The 18080-nt window shown below is 43.1% G+C and overlaps 2 protein-coding genes and 1 non-coding gene across 3 annotated transcripts; 2 read left to right on the top strand and 1 right to left on the bottom strand.

Moving 5' to 3' along the window:
* Positions 1-106: 106 nt before the first annotated feature.
* Positions 107-5820, top strand: KLHL10 (kelch like family member 10). The gene is made up of 5 exons (XM_063113133.1): positions 107-300; positions 2665-3154; positions 3960-4577; positions 4926-5075; positions 5446-5820. The coding sequence occupies exons 1-5, from the start codon at positions 107-109 to the stop codon at positions 5818-5820; spliced, it is 1827 nt and encodes a 608-aa protein (XP_062969203.1).
* Positions 5821-9948: 4128 nt separating this feature from the next.
* Positions 9949-17384, bottom strand: KLHL11 (kelch like family member 11). The gene is made up of 2 exons (XM_063112658.1): positions 16840-17384; positions 9949-11699 (listed from the first exon to the last, which is right to left on the bottom strand). The coding sequence occupies exons 1-2, from the start codon at positions 17382-17384 to the stop codon at positions 10118-10120; spliced, it is 2127 nt and encodes a 708-aa protein (XP_062968728.1). The 3' UTR covers positions 9949-10117.
* Positions 12015-12089, top strand: TRNAI-GAU (transfer RNA isoleucine (anticodon GAU)). The gene has a single exon. It is a non-coding gene; the product is annotated as a tRNA-Ile (tRNA).
* Positions 17385-18080: the final 696 nt, after the last annotated feature.

Below are 18080 nucleotides of genomic sequence, written 5' to 3'. Positions count from 1 at the left end.
TGAAAAATGTAGTAGGGAAAAGGAGTGACAGCTGGCTAAAGGGGCCCCCCACAACCCTCCTCAGCACCCTAGGAGAGCAGCCTCCCTCCTCTGGTCCCAGGGTGCCATGGCAATGGAGAGTGCGGCGGCCTCTGCACGTTTCCACCAGCCTCACATGGAGAGGAAGATGAGTGCGATGACCTGTGAGATCTTCAATGAGCTTAGGCTAGAGGGCAAGCTCTGCGACGTGGTCATTAAGGTCAATGGCTTTGAGTTCAATGCCCACAAGAACATCCTCTGTAGCTGCAGTTCCTACTTTAGGTATAACAGGGTTGCCGAACTAAGCCAAAGGGAGGATGGGGCTCATTCTGAGACCTTTTAATCTATTTTGTTTCTCACTCCACCATCTTAAGTTTAGGGACACTGTCAAAGCTCTGGGTTCCTGTAGCCTGGCTCCCTTGTCTTCTGAAGACACACAGCTAGGGGCAGAGCCTCTTTTCTCTGATTCTCAACTGGATTTCAACCAACTAGTGGTGGGCCAGGTGCTTTCTTCTTTGAATCCCACCCAAACCAACCTTTGGGAAGGTTGGACACCCCTACTGGATTTCCTACTTAAACCCAGATGGCAACGCTGCTTGAGGCACCCCTTCCACCCCCTATCCCAGTAGAGACAATTTCAAACAGGATGATAAGTCGACAAGGATTGAAGAGATAGGAAGGGGAATAAGGGTAAAGTACCCAGGAAATATTTATTAGAAGAAAAAGGGAGTTTTTGGCCAAAACCATTGTAATTTAGGAAGTGGAAGGGCCATTTTCTTCATGAGCTGAAAATCTTTGGAATAATCAGTTCCAATGAAGATGTGATACATGTGTCTCACCTGTCGCTAAAAACTCTCATTCATCTAATCCCTAGAGCAGCATCTACAAAAAGATCAGAAAGTAAAGTTTTAGCTTCTCAGGTCATGCAGTCTCTGTTGCACTGCTCACCTCTGCCTTTATACTGTGAAAGCAGCCGTAGGCACTACTAAATGAATGGGTACGGCTGTGTGCCAGTCAAGTTATTTATGGACACTCAAATTTGAATTTATTGTAATCTTCAGGTGTCACAAAAGTCTTTTATTTTTCCCAACCATTTAAAAATGTAAAAAAATGTCCTTTTTTGTTTTTTTGGAAGCTGGCTGGGACAGGGACCCAACCCTGGACCTTGGCATTATCAGCACCGTGCTGTAACAGACTGAGCTAACCAGCCAGCCCACAAAAACATCCTTCGCTTGTGGGCAGTACAAAAGCAAGAGGTGGGCCAAATTTGGGCTGAATTTGTCTCAGAAGCCATACATAGGTTTTCAGACCCCTGCTCTAGAGGCAGAATTTGATCTCTAAGCCCATATTCCCTTAAACTTCTTAGAAAAAAATATATTAGAGCAGGAACTCTGTCTTGTTTAACACCGAGAAAAGTACATAGTTGCAAACTTGGCTGTAAAAAACAAATAAGTAAAAAAAGTACCTAGCTATAAGGTAGAAGAAGTCCAGTAAATAATTATTGTGGAATGGTAGTCACTTATTAATTCAATAATTATTGAGTGCCTATTTTGTGAAAGGCACTATTCTGGGTACTGAAAAGAAAACAATGAAGAGGTAAACATTCCGTTCTCATGAAGCTCACCTTCTAGTAGGGGGAATAGGCATTAAATGGGTAAAATACACATCAGATCCTCATAAGTGCTAGGGGAAAAAAAGAAAAAAGGAAGATAGGAAGTGGTGATGGCAATTCTAAGCAGGATTGTCAGAGAAGGGCTTGCTGACAATGACATTTGAGCAAACACTTCAAGGGGATGAGGGAGTGAGAAATGCAGAGATCTGGAGGAGGCTCCCAGACAGAGGGAACGGCAAGTACAAGGGACCAAAGGTGGAAGCACCTCTGGTGTGTCCAGAGAACAGCAATGAGGCTGGCAGGGCTGGAACAGAGTGAAAGGAAGGTGGGAAGAAATAAGGCCAGAGAGGAATTAGTGGTCCAGATCTCAGAGGCTTTTGTAGTCCCTGGTAAGGACTGTGTATTTTACTCTGAATAAGAAGGGAAGACAGCGGAAGGTTTTGAGTGGAAGAGGAACGTAAACTTTCACAAGGATCACTCTGGCTGCTGGGAAAAAACTATAAACTCTGCAGGAGTCAAGGGCAGAAGCAGGGAAATCAGTTAGGAGGTTACTCTGGATAATCTAGGCAAAAGATGCTGGTGGCTTGGACCCAGGAGGTAGCAATAAAAGAGGTGAGAAATGATCAGATTCTGGATATGTGTTGATTGAATGATACTTTTTTAAACAGTGTATTTGCTCAAGTTTAATTTCCTTAAGCTAGGTCAATGGGTTTGATGTCAAGGGGTGGGGACAGAAGAGACCTGGGTCTCATTCCCAGTTCTAGATCTCAATTTCTCCATCAACAAAATGGAAAAAAGACCTAGTTATCATGAGGATTAAGCAAATAGTCAAAGTTCTCGGAAAGGTTCTCTTCTTGCCCACTGTATAAAGCACAAACCTGCACCCCACTTCCTCAGGCCAATTTACTTCCAACATACTCACCATGCTCTATTTGGAAAATGCCCAAACTCCCCTTAAGAAGTAAAGGGGGTGGAGGGGGCATGGCAAACAGGAGAGACTGGTTCGGTGGCTGCTAGTTTCTTTCTTTTTTCAGGGCTTTGTTTACAAGTGGCTGGAACAACACTGAAAAGAAAGTATACAACATTCCTGGCATTTCCCCTGATATGATGAAGCTAATTATTGAATATGCATACACTCGGACTGTGCCTATCACACCGGATAACGTGGAGAAGCTGCTGGCTGCTGCAGACCAGTTTAACATCATGGGTATCGTCAGGGGTTGCTGCGAGTTCCTCAAGTCAGAGCTGTGTTTGGATAACTGTATCGGCATTTGCAAGTTCACAGACTACTACTACTGTCCCGAGCTGAGGCAGAAGGCCTACATGTTCATACTGCACAACTTCGAGGAGATGGTGAAAGTCTCAGCAGAGTTTTTAGAGCTCTCAGTCACTGAACTTAAGGACATCATTGGAAAAGATGAGCTCAACGTCAAACAGGAAGATGCTGTATTTGAGGCCATTTTAAAGTGGATTTCCCATGACCCCCAAAATAGGAAGCAGCACATTTCAGTTTTACTTCCTAAGGTCAAGTTTATTTGTGACTGCTTAATTGTTCACTTTTTGATTCATTTATCCCAGAGGGATTGTCCTAAGACACATTCAGATGTACAACAGATTCCAGGGCTATGTTTACATACACTAATATAGAAGGCATCTCCTACTGTTCTCAGGAAATTTGCATTTTCTTTTCTGTTGGCATTGATAATTCCTTCTACTCCCTTTATACATGTTTTATTTTCTTTTTGTCTGTTTGGAGGCTGGCAGGCACAGGGATACAAACCCTTGACCTTCGTGTTATCAGCACCACACACGCCGTTGTTAGCTCATCAGCCTTACCCTAGTTATATTCTTTGACCAAGATTCCCCTTGGTAGTGAAGGAAGAGGGCCTTCAAAAGAATTCTAAAGGGTCTTCATTTCGCCCTTTTTCCATTCCATGAGTTTCTCTACACCCAAGGTAGAAGTTGGACTACAAGCCAAATCATGAGGATTGCACACAACTGTAGCCAGTTGGTGCTAATTAATATTACTTTATATAATTTAATAGATTACATATTTAATTACTGAACAATTACCACAACTTTTTCTGGTCTAACAGTACTGCCCAGTGCCCAAGGAATGGGCTAACTCTGTGACCACTTGAGGTGCCTTCTATCTAGTTCATTCTCAGCATACAAATGTATACCACCTCGAAAAACAAACTGTGAGTCATACATTTCAAAAACAAACCATATTTTTAGCAATTCAAAGGCAGACTGTAAAATGGGTTAAGGGTATAAGGTTCCCAGGCACCCTCACCTCATCTGATGATAATCTGTATTTCCTTCTTAGGTTCGCCTGGCCCTAATGCATGCTGAGTACTTCATGAACAATGTTAAGATGAATGACTATGTAAAAGACAGTGAGGAATGCAAGCCAGTCATCATTAATGCCCTAAAGGCCATGTATGATCTCAACATGAATGGACCCTCTAATTCTGACTTCACCAACCCACTCACCAGGCCCCGCCTGCCCTATGCCATCCTATTTGCAATTGGTGGCTGGAGTGGTGGGAGCCCCACTAATGCCATTGAGGCATATGATGCTCGGGCAGACAGATGGGTGAATGTCACTTGTGAGGAAGAGAGTCCCCGTGCCTACCATGGGGCAGCCTATTTGAAAGGCTATGTTTATATCATTGGGGGGTTTGATAGCGTAGACTATTTCAATAGTGTTAAGCGTTTTGACCCAGTCAAGAAAACTTGGCACCAGGTGGCCCCAATGCACTCCAGACGTTGCTACGTCAGCGTGACAGTCCTCAGCAATTTTATTTATGCCATGGGAGGATTTGATGGCTATGTGCGTCTCAACACTGCTGAACGTTACGAGCCAGAGACCAATCAATGGACACTCATCGCCCCCATGCACGAGCAGAGGAGTGACGCAAGCGCCACAACACTCTATGGAAAGGTACAGGACCAGGGCGGGGGAATGTGGAAGCAAAGAACAAGGCCTCGCTTGTTCCTCAAATGACTGAGGGGCTGGCCACTTAGCTCAGCTGGTCAGAGTGAAGTGTTACAACACCAACAGCAAGGGTTTGCCTCCCTGTACTGGCCAGCCGCCAAAAAAAAAAAAAAACTAAGTGGCTATGTGTAGCTATCTCTTATTTTACTTATTAAAAAGCAATGCAACACATATGGAAAAAAGTTCAAACTGTACAGACTGGCATTAAAAACGACCCCCTGCGACACATATTATCCTTTCTTCCTACTACCCAGAAGTAACAATCTTAATAATCTTGCAATTCTCTTCAAACAGGTCTACATATGTGGTGGGTTTAATGGAAATGAATGCCTCTTTACAGCAGAAGTGTACAACACTGAAAGTAATCAGTGGACAGTCATAGCACCCATGAGAAGCAGGAGGAGTGGAATAGGTGTAATTGCTTACGGAGAACATGTATATGCTGTAAGTTTATCTTGTACCACAACAAAAACAATACTCCCTAGATTTTCTATTAGCAAACAGGTTTCCGCTACCATTGGTAAGCATTTTAAAGGCCTTTTTTCTTTTTTTTGACCAGTAAGGGGATCGCAACCCCTAGCAAGGTGTGGTCTGCACCACGCCCAGCCAGTGAGCGCACCGGCCATCCCTATACAGAATCCGAACCCGTGGCCTCGGTGCTACCAGCACCACACTCTCCCGAGTGAGCCACGGGGCCGGCCCTTAAAGGCCTTTTTTCGTGGAAGTTATATGAAATCGTTTCCTTCCCACAAGGCTTCCTCAGTGAACAGGAGCAATGGTTAGCAGTCAGCCGTGTTTCTTTTGCTATCCACAGGTGGGCGGCTTTGATGGAACCAATCGTCTCAGGAGTGCAGAAGCCTACAGCCCAGTGGCCAATACTTGGCGCACAATCCCCACTATGTTTAATCCTCGTAGCAATTTTGGCATCGAGGTGGTGGACGATCTCTTGTTTGTGGTGGGTGGCTTCAATGGCTTTACCACCACCTTTAATGTTGAATGCTATGATGAAAAGACCGACGAGTGGTATGATGCTCATGACATGAGTATATACCGTAGTGCGCTGAGCTGCTGTGTGGTACCAGGGCTGGCCAACATAGGGGAATATGCAGCTAGACGGGACAACTTCACTGGATTAGCACTGCGAGATGAAGTAAAGTATTCTGCTTCCACAAGTACCTTACCTGTATGAGCCTCTTCGTTTAGCTAATAAAAAGTCTAAGCAATAAGAATTCTTTTTTTAAATAAATGCAGTGTTTAAACTAGTCAGAGTACTGGAAAATGTTCAACTTAAGGGGGCCAAGCGTTGAATGAATGAGGAAGTAGGAGGGAAGGAAAACAGGCAATTACATTTGGTAGGGCATAATTAAAGAAGAAAAAAATCACAGTACAAACCAGTTCTAAGGAAATATGTTTACTTAAAACTTACATTGAGACCATTAGTGGCTTTAACACAGAACAAGATAAATTCAGGAACATAAAACAAGCCTTGTTTTTACAACGTAGTGTCTCAAAGTGTTCTAAATACTACATCTCTTCTGACTTAAAGGGAGATAGTCAAGTTACATTTTCAGTAGAGTAGCAGCTTGGATACTGCTAGCCCAAAAAACTCACTGTATCAACTCTAAATATTTATTTTACAAATAACAAGCCCTATCACATGGATCATAACATCTTCAAACATCTAGCAAGCACTACTTTTCACAAGTGCATTATGCAGGAGGACTAAGTTAACAAGTGCTCTATCGTATGTGCTTCAATGTAAGACATTCGCAGTTATGGTCATACAGAGTAAGGCAAAAGCCCTACAAAGGTCGACAAAGAGTAGTAATTTGGCTACTTTATTAAGTTCCTTGAAGCAAAATGACTACTATATTGTTACTGTTATTGTATTACATCACTCACCTATGAGCTGTTTCATTTCCAATGACCAGAACAGATGTTATAATGTAAGCATAACAAAACAAAAAATGGACTATTCTCAAGAAAGCAACAAACTGGAGTGATGAACCGTGCCAAAATATTTGACAGTTAAGGAGAGACGGAATTGTTTCTCAAATATTCTACAGTTAAAGCATCCTATTTTTCTAATGTAGGCAGAATAGTTGCTTCACAATACTGTACACTTGCAAACGCATGAAATGTGGCCAATATACCCTTTTTATTTAAGCTCAATTTGTGGAAAACACAAAAAAAGTCCCTTTAGTTATGCTTGATTAGACCACGTAACTAAAAAAAGCAAGTCAGCTCACCTGTCTACTTATAGCGTTGTGTTGATATTAGAATTATGAAGCAGAAAATGAAGTATTTGTAACATACCACATGCTATGCTAGTCAAGAGAGGAAAAATGTGTGCCCTAGAAACTGCCTTACCAGCAGCCTAAAAGGTTTAAAAAACAAAAAACACAAATTTTCCATAAACACTACGTTTCTAGTTTCAAGCTTCTGTTCTATAATAAAAAGGTCAGTATTTTTGAATTTTTTGGTCCCAGAAATACTATACAAAATCAGGTAATCAAAATAAAACTGATGTCAATGAATTTTAAAACTTTTTGGCAAAAAGGATACTCTTGAACTGGCACAGCAGAGCAAAACTGAATATCAAGATACGCAAGACTAATCATGCAAACACCTGCAAGTGAGATATATTACTTAAACACTAAGCTCATGACTGACATTCTCAATATATGTCGCTGATTTTTTTTTAAACCATGGTAGGATAGATAAAGTTAAAAGATACCCACTCTAAGATACAAGTGGCCTCAAAGTTATTTGTAGTTACTACTTTTCGGTATAATCAGTTCCTCTCTTTCCCTTCCACCAAATGAAAACAAAAGCAACAAAACAAAGGTCTACTTGAATACATATTAAGCTGTTTTTTTAAAGCCATGTTTTTAACTGTTTACATTACCAAATACAATCTTTAGAACCTTTCCAAATACTCAGGGAAGTTATTTCCAGTTTAGAATTTCAGAATGTCAGCCTTGAACAGATTTAAGCAAATCTGGTTTCTTTCCTTATTAACCAGTTAGTTAGGAAATTTCAGAAACACAAGTTACTGATGTGAAATCACACAGGTGAATTCAAATATAAAAGTTAGAAATTCAGTAGTCAGGAAAACCTGCACACATTATCATGCAATGAAGGACTTACCCCTTCTTTTCAGCCATGGCCTAGGCTGCCTGCTAAGTTAAAAAACAACAGTTTCAATCAAGTTTTTAAAACCAGATTATACCTAAATCTTATCATTTCTGGCACATCATGTGAAAAAAAAAAAACAACCCTACAAATAACTTGGTAATGATTGTCTCAGAAGACAACTGAGACCAAAAAACAAAAACAAAACACATCACACCTTTCTGGAGAAAAACTGGCATCCTAGTGAGATGCTAAATAATTTCAACACAACTAAGAAATGGAAGATTGCTAGCACAGTCTATTGGAGAGAAATGAGAACTTCAACGAGTTTCATTCAATGATTCTGTCTTACTTGCATAGACCTCTCACAACTAAGAATTAGTGCTTCTCAGAATCCAAATGGCTTTTATAAAAAATAACTACAAAGAAATGGAAATTGAGAAAAAGGTAGTTGTGGGGTAGGATAATACACCTTATGTAGAAATAGGCTTACAGTTTCCCATACCCCTAAATTAAAGGTTGGGTTTTTTTTTTTTGGTGGCTGGCCGGTATGGGGATGTGAACCCTTGACCTTGGTGTTAGGCTGTGCTCTAACCAACTGAGCTAACTGGCCAGCCCCTAAATTAAAAGGTTTTAAAGATTTCCAACACATGTATTAAAAACTCTTATCCTAGGCAGGGATACTAATTCAGAAATTTCAGGAAAGTTCTTAACATAGAGCCCAAGGGCTGAAACATTAAGTCTCGCAGCAAATAGCCAAAATTTCTGGTTGTGCTTTTTTCTTCTGATGTTTGATCTCACAACTAATAAGGTTAACTACAATGGATAAAGGGAAAAAAAAACCACCATGCTTGGAATTTGACTTCTAGAATGGTATTCCAGAATTTCTTTCTTTCTTTTTTATTTTTTTAAAGATGACCGGTAAGGGGATCTTAACCCTTGACTTGGTGTTGTCAGCACCACGCTCTCCCAAGTGAGCTAACCGGCCATCCCTATATAGGGATCCGAACCCGTGGCCTTGGTGCTATCAGCACCACACTCTCCCAAGTGAGCCATGGGCCGGCCCTGGTATTCCAGAATTTCTAAGAATGTAGACATTCCTTAAACAAGAAAAATATACTGGTCCCACTCTGCAAACCATTAGAACAGGAGTCCCTTATGTTAAATGAGCGCTAAAAGAGAAACTGAGTGCTAACTTGTATAAAGCTCGGGAGTGTGTAAGAGAATCAGAAGAATGCATAAAAGTAAATAAAAGATAACTGCAGTGATAAATCTTTAAGAGCTAAAGTTATGCACCCAAATTTGGTATTCTAGGCTCAGGCAAAGTTCCAATAAAAGTCTAGGACAACTGGATAAATCATTATTATAACAATCAGGGCCAGAAATAATAGGGCTTCTCTGTAGCTACATTTCTCTAAATTGTTACTTCCTTCCCATTTTGGAAAAAACCTCCTGTAGAAAGGAATGATGAAGATTCTATACAACATGCATTAGGGCAAAAATTAAAATTGAAGGCATTGAGTGTCGATTGTCATAGGCATTATTTATACTCATTAACATATCCTCAAATAAGCCTGCAACTCCTGGACAAAGTGTTTTTAATTTTTTAAATGCCTTTGATTTCTCTGTCTAAACTAATACTTTTCTTCGTAGAGAAATAAATTTCATATACGTAACTTACTCTGTATCAATCAATCGGTTAAAGATCAATACTTTTGCCAACTACCATCATCTCAGAGCAATGACTTGAAGTCTACAAAACAGCTGCTAAAGAAATGAAAAATATTTTTAAAAAATGAACAAAACAGCATTTCCAGATAAACACAAAATATCAATGCAAACATTATGAAATCATCTTGCTGAAATGTTGTGCTTTTTTCTTCAAATTTCGGTCTCACTATTGCCCATACCTCCTGCAGATGATGGCTATGCATAAATTCTCATCTTGTCAAAACCAACCATCCCAGAAAAAAAGAATATAAAAGTAAATGTGCAAATAAAATCGGTGCTTAAAGCATGTTTAAAACATAAGTCCCAAAGACAAAGGAGTTATAACTTGTTGGCAGAAATACAGCCAAATAACTACACCTGATTTTTCCACTTGTCTTTAATACGATCTTATCTAGCTAGCACATACACACAAAAGAGATAAAGATTGCAAGCTAACAAAAATCACCACGTATTGAACTGAGCTTCCCATTCTTCAGTTTTTAACTACACTTCCCTTATATGGGGAAATAATCAGTTCAGGTAGAATATAAGTTATCGACATACTTTTCCAAGTAACAGTCCGGTTACCTTCAGCTTCACGTAACACATATAACAGTTTAAGCTACACGTTATCAGAGAACCTAGCATTCAATCTGAGAGCTTGGCACTCGCCGCATGTTTAGTGCATGCCGATGTATTTCTTGCATCTGTCTGATGCGGTCTTTCTGCCACATTAGGTTTTGAGGCATAGGATATCTCTGTGTGCCATGCAAGTACCGGTATGGGATCCTCACGTGACAAGCAGTGGCTCTACAACGAGGCTGTGGCATGGGAGGAAGAAGCATCCACCTCTTTCTCTCAGCACAATATCGGTAGGCTTCTTTCCGATACTGTTTGTCAATGTCATCACTGTTTTTCCAGCCTCCAATAATGAAGACGTCATCTTTGTAATAGCAAATGGCGGCTCCTTCAATGCTTAGGACTTCTGGAGGCAAGCTTTCAAGGATCTCATCAGACACTTGGCTGGCAATTTTTCTTACTGCCTCTTCATTTTCTAAAGTATAAGTCTTAGGGCAGCATGACGCTGTCTGATAAAAGTTTGAATTGACCACAGACATTTGGAAAAAGCAATAATTGTCAATAAGAGGCAAAGATTCCACATCTTGCCACTGTCGAGTCTCTGTATCATAGCAAGTAATGACAGCCTTTAATCCATCTTCAGTGTCCCGGTCCACAGGAGTGCGGGCAGCAATGTACAGAAACCGGTCTTCGATGGCTAGTGCTTTAACATCTCGAAGAATCTTTGGTGCTGATTCCAAGTTGTGCCATTTATCAAGCTCGGGATTATAAACAGTCACATCTTTAAAGCCAGGACTAAAGTTACCATGTCCTCCAATGCTATAGAGCTTCCCTTTGACTTCTGTTAGCCCAAAAGAATGCTTTCTTGTCATCAGACTACAAACATGTTCCCAAGTATTCAAATTTGGGTTATACTTTTCTACAGTTTTAGCAAACCCTGGTTCCATTGACCCAGCAACATATACGTAGGATTCTGTTACTGCAACAGCATGTCCATCAAGGTGATTATGAATATGGGGCAGGTTTACCCATCTGTCCTCATCAACAAAATATCCCACACATTCACTTAAATAGTCCCCTCCTTCTGAAACGCCTCCAATAACCATGATCACGTCCATGTTTTGCCCATAGCGAGGTAATAACGAGACATGAGAAGCAGGATGCTGAAGAGTACCAGACTGTATATTCTCAGCTCTCAGAGCATGCCTCTCCACAGCATCGGCCACTAACTTGACACAGACTTCATTATTAGCCACCAGCCTCTCTGGCTTGACATGCCGAGTAAGGTAGGTAGGTTTCATCTGGGACAACCTGAGCAATTTAAAAAGTTCTTCAAAGTATCTCTCTCTCTCTTCAGCATTTCTCTGAACCCACTTCAAAACAGTTTCAAAGAGAACCTCTTCAGAATCAACCGTAATTTCCAAGTCTGAAAGCCAGTCTCGAATGAGATGGAAAGGTAAAGTATAAAATTCTTCATCCTGAATTACTTTGTGAAAATTCCTCCGTATCATATCAGCAGCTTTCAGAGCAAGTTGGCTCAGGGTGTACATGTGAGCTAAGCTATGAATGGCCACACAATTTGAGAGATGAAGCTTTTTCTTGAGAAATTCTCCACAAAATTCTTTTAAACGAATTAACAGGAACCTAAAATCAAGAAAAAGAGAAAAGATTAATTTTCAAAGGTACATATGCTCTGCAGTTGCATTTTGAGAGCATCTGAATTATACAAATTGAAATGGTAAGGTTAATCTCACTTTATGTACCAACATTTGAAAAAAGGAAAACCCCTCCAAATTAGAATATACTGTGCTGGAAAAAGTATATTTAAAAGCATATACAAAAGTCATCTTTATATATAAAATATGTTTTAAATATTATTTACATTATATAGTTTACATATAATTACATATTATACTTGTTATATATATGTATTTATATACAAAATGGAGTTTTGGGGCTGGCCAGTTAGCTCAGTTGGTTAGAGCGTGGTACTGATAATACCAAGGTTAGGGGTTCAGATCCCTGTACTGGCCAGCTGCCAGAAAACAAAACAAAAGAAGAAATATAAAATGGAGTTTTTAATCACGTAAGGTGTTCTAGAATATATCCTTCAATGAAATACAATAGTCTCATACTTTATTTTCACTTTAATTTGTCCCTGGCAGAGGCAAAGCCCAATCCAATCTTGTCTCTGCCATCCTTTGCTAATTCTTTGCCAGTCACCAGCCTCTTCTTAAATGAGGGAGGATTTCAGTGAAGAGGTCAACTGTATATGGTACAAGTAACAGCCAGGCAGGAACCATGACTTCCTGGAGGCTCTGTTTGGTCAGATATCGGAAGCAACACAGTCTAGGCTTTGTGTCAGAGGTTTTAATCTCCTCTTCACCAGAGCTTTCTCCCTGGGCAGCCAGAAGGCATGGGTGTTCAGGGGCTTTGCCCTGAGCTGGATTCTCATTAAAGCAGGGATGGAAGGGCAAACTCAAATATCTGAAGAAGCCAGAAACAAAACAAAAACAACAAAAACACATGTGTAGAGGGCCGGCCCGTGGCTCACTTGGGAGAGCGTGGTGCTGACAACACCAAGTCAAGGGTTAAGATCCCCTTACCAGTCATCTTTAAAAAAAAAAAACAAAAAACACATGTGTAGGACAGCCTCGGTTAAAAAACAAAAGAAAGTGGTTTTGCATACAGCTGACTAGACATTGTCTGCCCACCTAAATTAATTTAAAATTAAAACAAAAACAAAAACCCACAGTACTTTCAGCCAAATCCGTAAATCTGAAAGCATTCAGCCCAAGGGTGGCCAATTTGAGACCACTGATTTAAAAAAATTAAGTCCCCAGAACTAAGAAGAACCTTTTTTTTTTTTTTTTTTTTGTCGTTTTTTCGTGACCGGAACACACCGGTCAGTCCTATATAGGATCCAAACCCGCGGCGGGAGCGTCGCCACGTTGCCAGCGCAGCACTCTACCAAGTGCGCCACGGGTTCGGCCCTAAGAAGAACCTTAAACAATGAAAGTATGACTTCATCAGTCCAGGCCTCTCTCAATTCAGTAACCATTTGTTAATATGGTTATTGTGCTTAATAACTACCTTAACTATGATAATAAAGATGACGAAGACAGGCTCTCTTAAACCTCTTAAAGACACACAACATCTTAGAGATAAAATAAAGAGAAGGTGAAGTGCTTAGGACTCTAAGGGCTCCCAAACATGTCTGGGTGCCAGGGTCACCTAATTTGCAAGCTGCCCTGAGCTCCTATTTCTGGCAGGCACTCCAGGTAATTCTGACACATATTCCTTGAGACAGGTGTTTGGAAGCACTGCTCTACAAAAACAATAGCTATCATATACTAGTCATCTGCCACATGAGGGGCATTGTGCTGGGCGCATCCTATTATTTTTGATCCTTATAGTGTCTTGCAAAGTAGGCATGTGTAAAGCTACATGACTGCCAGTTGCTAAGTAAGGCAAATCATAACTAAAGCCAAAATGTTTCATTATTGTAATGGAACTAAGTTTCCATTTATATTGTCAGAGCTAGGGCTCAGACCCTTCAAACCCATTGTACAGACTGGGTCCCCAGACCCCTCACACGCAGGTCCACACTAGGTAAATGGGAAAGATCCCAGCAACCATTGGCAGATGACATGAGCTCAGTCCTCAGCAATGTCAGCAGCAGCATACAGGTCTGGCGGTGGTGGCAGACTTGCAGAAGGTCCTGGGGGCACTGGCAGCAGCAACTTGCAGCAACAGCCTGTAGCAGCAGTAGTGGCCTCCCTATGACCACCCCCCCCCAGTGCATCCCAGGGGTGGGGGGCTGCCATGGATCAGAGCCACTCATCCTTTATACTTAAGTCCATAACCCAGGACACCTAGGTGCATATGCACGATTACATTAGACAATAACCAAGGAACACCTGGGTGCATGTGCATATTTACACCAAATGCTCAGCAAGATTCTGAACATCTGCAGGGCCCTGACCATTTTCCTATATTTTCCCAACAGCAAGATCACCAACAGACAGAGTATATTTAGATGGAAGGAGGAGAGAACCTGCCTCAGAGATGATGGCAAGATTACATGTGATGATCACAGGGTGCTTAGAACAGTGCCCGGCACAAGGCAGCTGCTCAGCAGCTGTCAGATGAAGAGAAGTTAGAAGTTTTAAGTTGCCTGTAGTACCCTCTCCTCTCCTCACCCCTATCTCCCCAATAAAGCAGGGGCAAATCTGAAAAGCACAAGATTACATGACAAAAGCAAACACAGCTTGAGTCAGTGCAATAACCCTTCTCTATCCATTTTCATGCAACAAACCTCCCTCCCTCAGACCTATACCCATTCCACTCCACCTTCTAATTGATGACACAGCCTAATACTCTGAGAAAACAGAAACAATTGGGCAGGAACTTCATCTTCCCACCACCCAATCTGCCTGCAGCTGTACCCTACACTCAGTGCCTTCCCAGTCTAATCTCTTCAATTTAATTTTTTTTTTGGTTGGGGATCCATACCCTTGACTTTGGTGTTATCAACACCACGCTCTAACCAACTCAGCTAACTGGACAGCCCTTCTCTTCAATTTAATATGGATTCTATATCCCTCATGGTTTCAAGTACTTTATTCCTACAATTATTCCCCTGCTCCTGTAACATCAATTTCTCCTTTTCCACTGAATCATTTTCTTTTTTTTTGTTTTTGGCAGCTGGCCAGTACAGGGATCTGAACCCCTGATCTTGGTGTTATAATGCTGCTAGCTGGCCAGCCCGAATCATTTTCATCAGCACACAAATATGTCTCCTATCTTGGTTGGGGGGGTGGGGAGAGATAAACTTCCCTTGAACTCTACCCCTCTCCAAACATTTGCACATGTGCACCATTTTTCTGATCCTTTATAGCAAGACTTAACTGGCTCTTGTCAACGCCATGACGGAGCTCCAGTGATCACGTATGGGATGGTAGAGTTGACACAATCGCTACTCCCTACTTGATAACCTTCTTTTCTAGGCTTCCATGAGATGAGTTTTCTTTGCTGGCTCCTCTTTAACATTCTAGAGAACCCCAGGGCTCAGTCCCGCCTGCCCTCTCCCCCCTGTCCCTTTTCTATCTACACCCCCTAAGTAATTTTATCCAGTCCCATGGCTTTAATTACCATCTATATGCTAATTTCCTCCCAATCTGTATCTCTAGCTCCCAATGCTCTTATATCCAACCCACCTACCCAGGCATCTCCTTGACCAAAACCAAACTTCTGATCTTCCTCCCAAACTTGCTCTTCTGCAATCTTTCACATCTTAATAACTATATCTTTCCAATTGCTTGAGTCAAAAAACTAGCAGTCCTTTCCCTTACCCCCCACATCAAATCCATCAGCAAACTCTCCTCTACCTCCAAAATATATCTAGAACCGAGCACTTCTCATCACCTTCACTTTTCCCTCCTCAATTCAAGCTTCTATCACCACTGCCAACAACCTCCTACACTCGTCTCTCTCCTTCTGCCCTTGCTGGGCATTGCTCCACCCTTTTTTCAACACAGCAGAATTCATCAAATCACACTGCATCATTCCTCTGCCTCAAACCTTCCCATCTCATTCAGAGTAAATGCTCAAGACCACAGGCCAACAAGGCCCTGTGAGATCTGGATCCATCCCCATTACTGTCCTGAGGCTTCTCCTGCTCTTCTCACCCCGCATCCCTTTGATCCAGCCACACTGGCCCCCCTGCTATTCTCTAACATCCAAGCAAGCTCCACCTCAGGGCCTTTCTTTGGACCTGTGTCTGCTACCTGAAACACTCTACCTTGCCTCCTTCCGTTCTTTGCAAAATGTCTTCTTCAGGAGGCATTCTCTATCCACCCAATTTAAAAAAACAGTCCCTCTCCATCAGCACTTTCTGCATGCCCCCCAGCATGCTTCATTTTTCATCATAGCTATAACAATCATCCAACAGGCTATACATTTGACTTATTTACTGTCCGTCTACCAACCTAAGTGCGATGAGGAAAGGGACTTTTGTCTGCTTTGTTTACTGCTAAATCCCCAGCACCTTGGAACCCAGAGTCTGATCTAACCCATAATAGGTGTTCAACAGATATTTGTTAAAATAACGGATATGTAATATGATATTGGCAAAAGAGACTCCTCCCCATCTCTGTACATGGCATTCACCTGCCTCCTAACCAGTTTTGAAGCACCCATTCCTGTTCCCTACAATTCGTTTTCCACAGTAGCAGAATATTTTTAAAGTATTTAAATCAGATCATTTCTTTACCCAGCTTCTCACCGCACTCACAGTGAAGTCCAAACTCGCTTATTCCAACACCTGTCACACACCCTTCTCTCCTTCACCCAATAGATTCAGCCTCACTGGATTTTTTTTTTTTTTCTTTTTTCTTTTTTTAAGTTCCTTCTCTAAGCCAAACTGGATCCTGCCAGAGGGCCTCTGTGCTGCCTGCCTGGAACGTTCATCCCCCATCTTTGCACGGCCAGTTCTTTCTCGCCATTCGGAAGTCGGTTTAAATGTTACGTCTCCAGAAAAGTCTTCCCTCTATTCAACCACTCTTCTTTACTCCTGAATGTGAGCACAGCACGTATCACATACTGCCTTTCCTTTTCACTGCCCTTGTCCCCCCATGTAGAATCTGAGCTCCCTGGGTGCAGGGCGCCCTCGCCGGACTCGCAGCTGCAGCCTCCGTTCCCGCGCAGCGGCTGCCCACAGTGAGCGTGGGACGGGCGGTGGGCGAGCATCTCCCTCCTCCGCGACCCGGCCCCCCTCGCCTACCTGTCGGCCAGCTCCAGCACCTCGTGCACGCTGCCCGTGCTGACGCGGATGCGCCCGGTGTACATGTACTCGATAACGGCTTCCACCGTGTCGGGCTCGGGCCCCGGCTCGGAGCTCCACTTGCGCATCTCCACCCGGCCCGAGCGAGACTCGGAAAACTGGCCCGAGAGCAGGGGCGTGAAGTACTCGGTGGCAGCGGCCAACACCGAGCGGTGGGCCCGGAACTCACGGCCTCCCGCCCCGCCGAAACACAGGGTAATGTCGCAGAAGAGGCCCTGGCGCCGCTGCTCGTTCTGCCGCCAGGACAGCTCCGAGCAGTGAGAGCTGCACTCGAAATCCTCGGCCTCTGGGCCCGGATCGCCCCCGCTCGCCTCCATTGCAGAGATCCCAGGCCCGGGCCCGAAGTCCACCGTGCCGCTGCCTCGGACTTCGGCGGCCAGCCCGGCCGAGCCGGCGGCGGCCGTTTCCATGCTCTCCATCTCCAGCACCTGAAGGGATGCAGCCGCGGCCGCCGCCGCCGCCGCCGCCACCGCCGCAGCCGCCATGCCCAACCCCCGCAGCCTCCCAACGAGACGACAGTTCTGGTGCGACACAGAGGGATTGTGGGACTAAATAGAGCGCGCGGGGCGGAGCCGGCCCTGCCGGGCGCGCATGCGCCGCCGCCACCCGCACTCCCGCCCACCGTCTGTGAGGTTCGGCTGGAACCCTGGCCCAGCGAGGGTGGATTAATCCCGGGCTTCCCATCGAGATGTTCTTCCCCCAGAGTAGCATGCTCTCCGCGGTCATTCTGCAAAGTAGAAGCTACCTTAGGCCATCACCCATTGTTAAAGCTTCGGGTGGCAATATAGGATTTCTACTGACAATGGCTTTGGAGTAAAACTTTCAAGACAGCCAGCTAAACGGATGAGAGTGAGCGAGTTACCCACCTCTGAATTAAGTTATCCTCTAAAAATGGGGATATTATCTACTTTGGGAGATCACTGTGAGGATTAAATAACATAATGTTCAACTGTTTTACACAGCGCTTGGTCCATAGTCACTGTTCCCTATATATTTGTTAAAACGGTGAGCAAAAGCCACTTTTGGATTTTGAACAAGGGTGTGGTTGAATCCAATGTATTTTTTAAAATATCAGTGGTGGCTGTGTGGAGAACGGACAAAGCGGAGAAAAGGGGTGCCAGTTAACAGACCAGATATGGACAGGTCAGGTTGTTAAAGGGTAAATCGACAGGACTTGGCAA

This window comes from Cynocephalus volans, chromosome 10 (assembly GCF_027409185.1).
Source record: "Cynocephalus volans isolate mCynVol1 chromosome 10, mCynVol1.pri, whole genome shotgun sequence".
In the NCBI taxonomy this organism is placed as follows: Eukaryota; Metazoa; Chordata; class Mammalia; order Dermoptera; family Cynocephalidae; genus Cynocephalus; species Cynocephalus volans.
The sequence above is the reverse complement of the archived record's forward strand: the minus strand, read 5'-3'. Positions and strand labels throughout refer to the sequence as shown.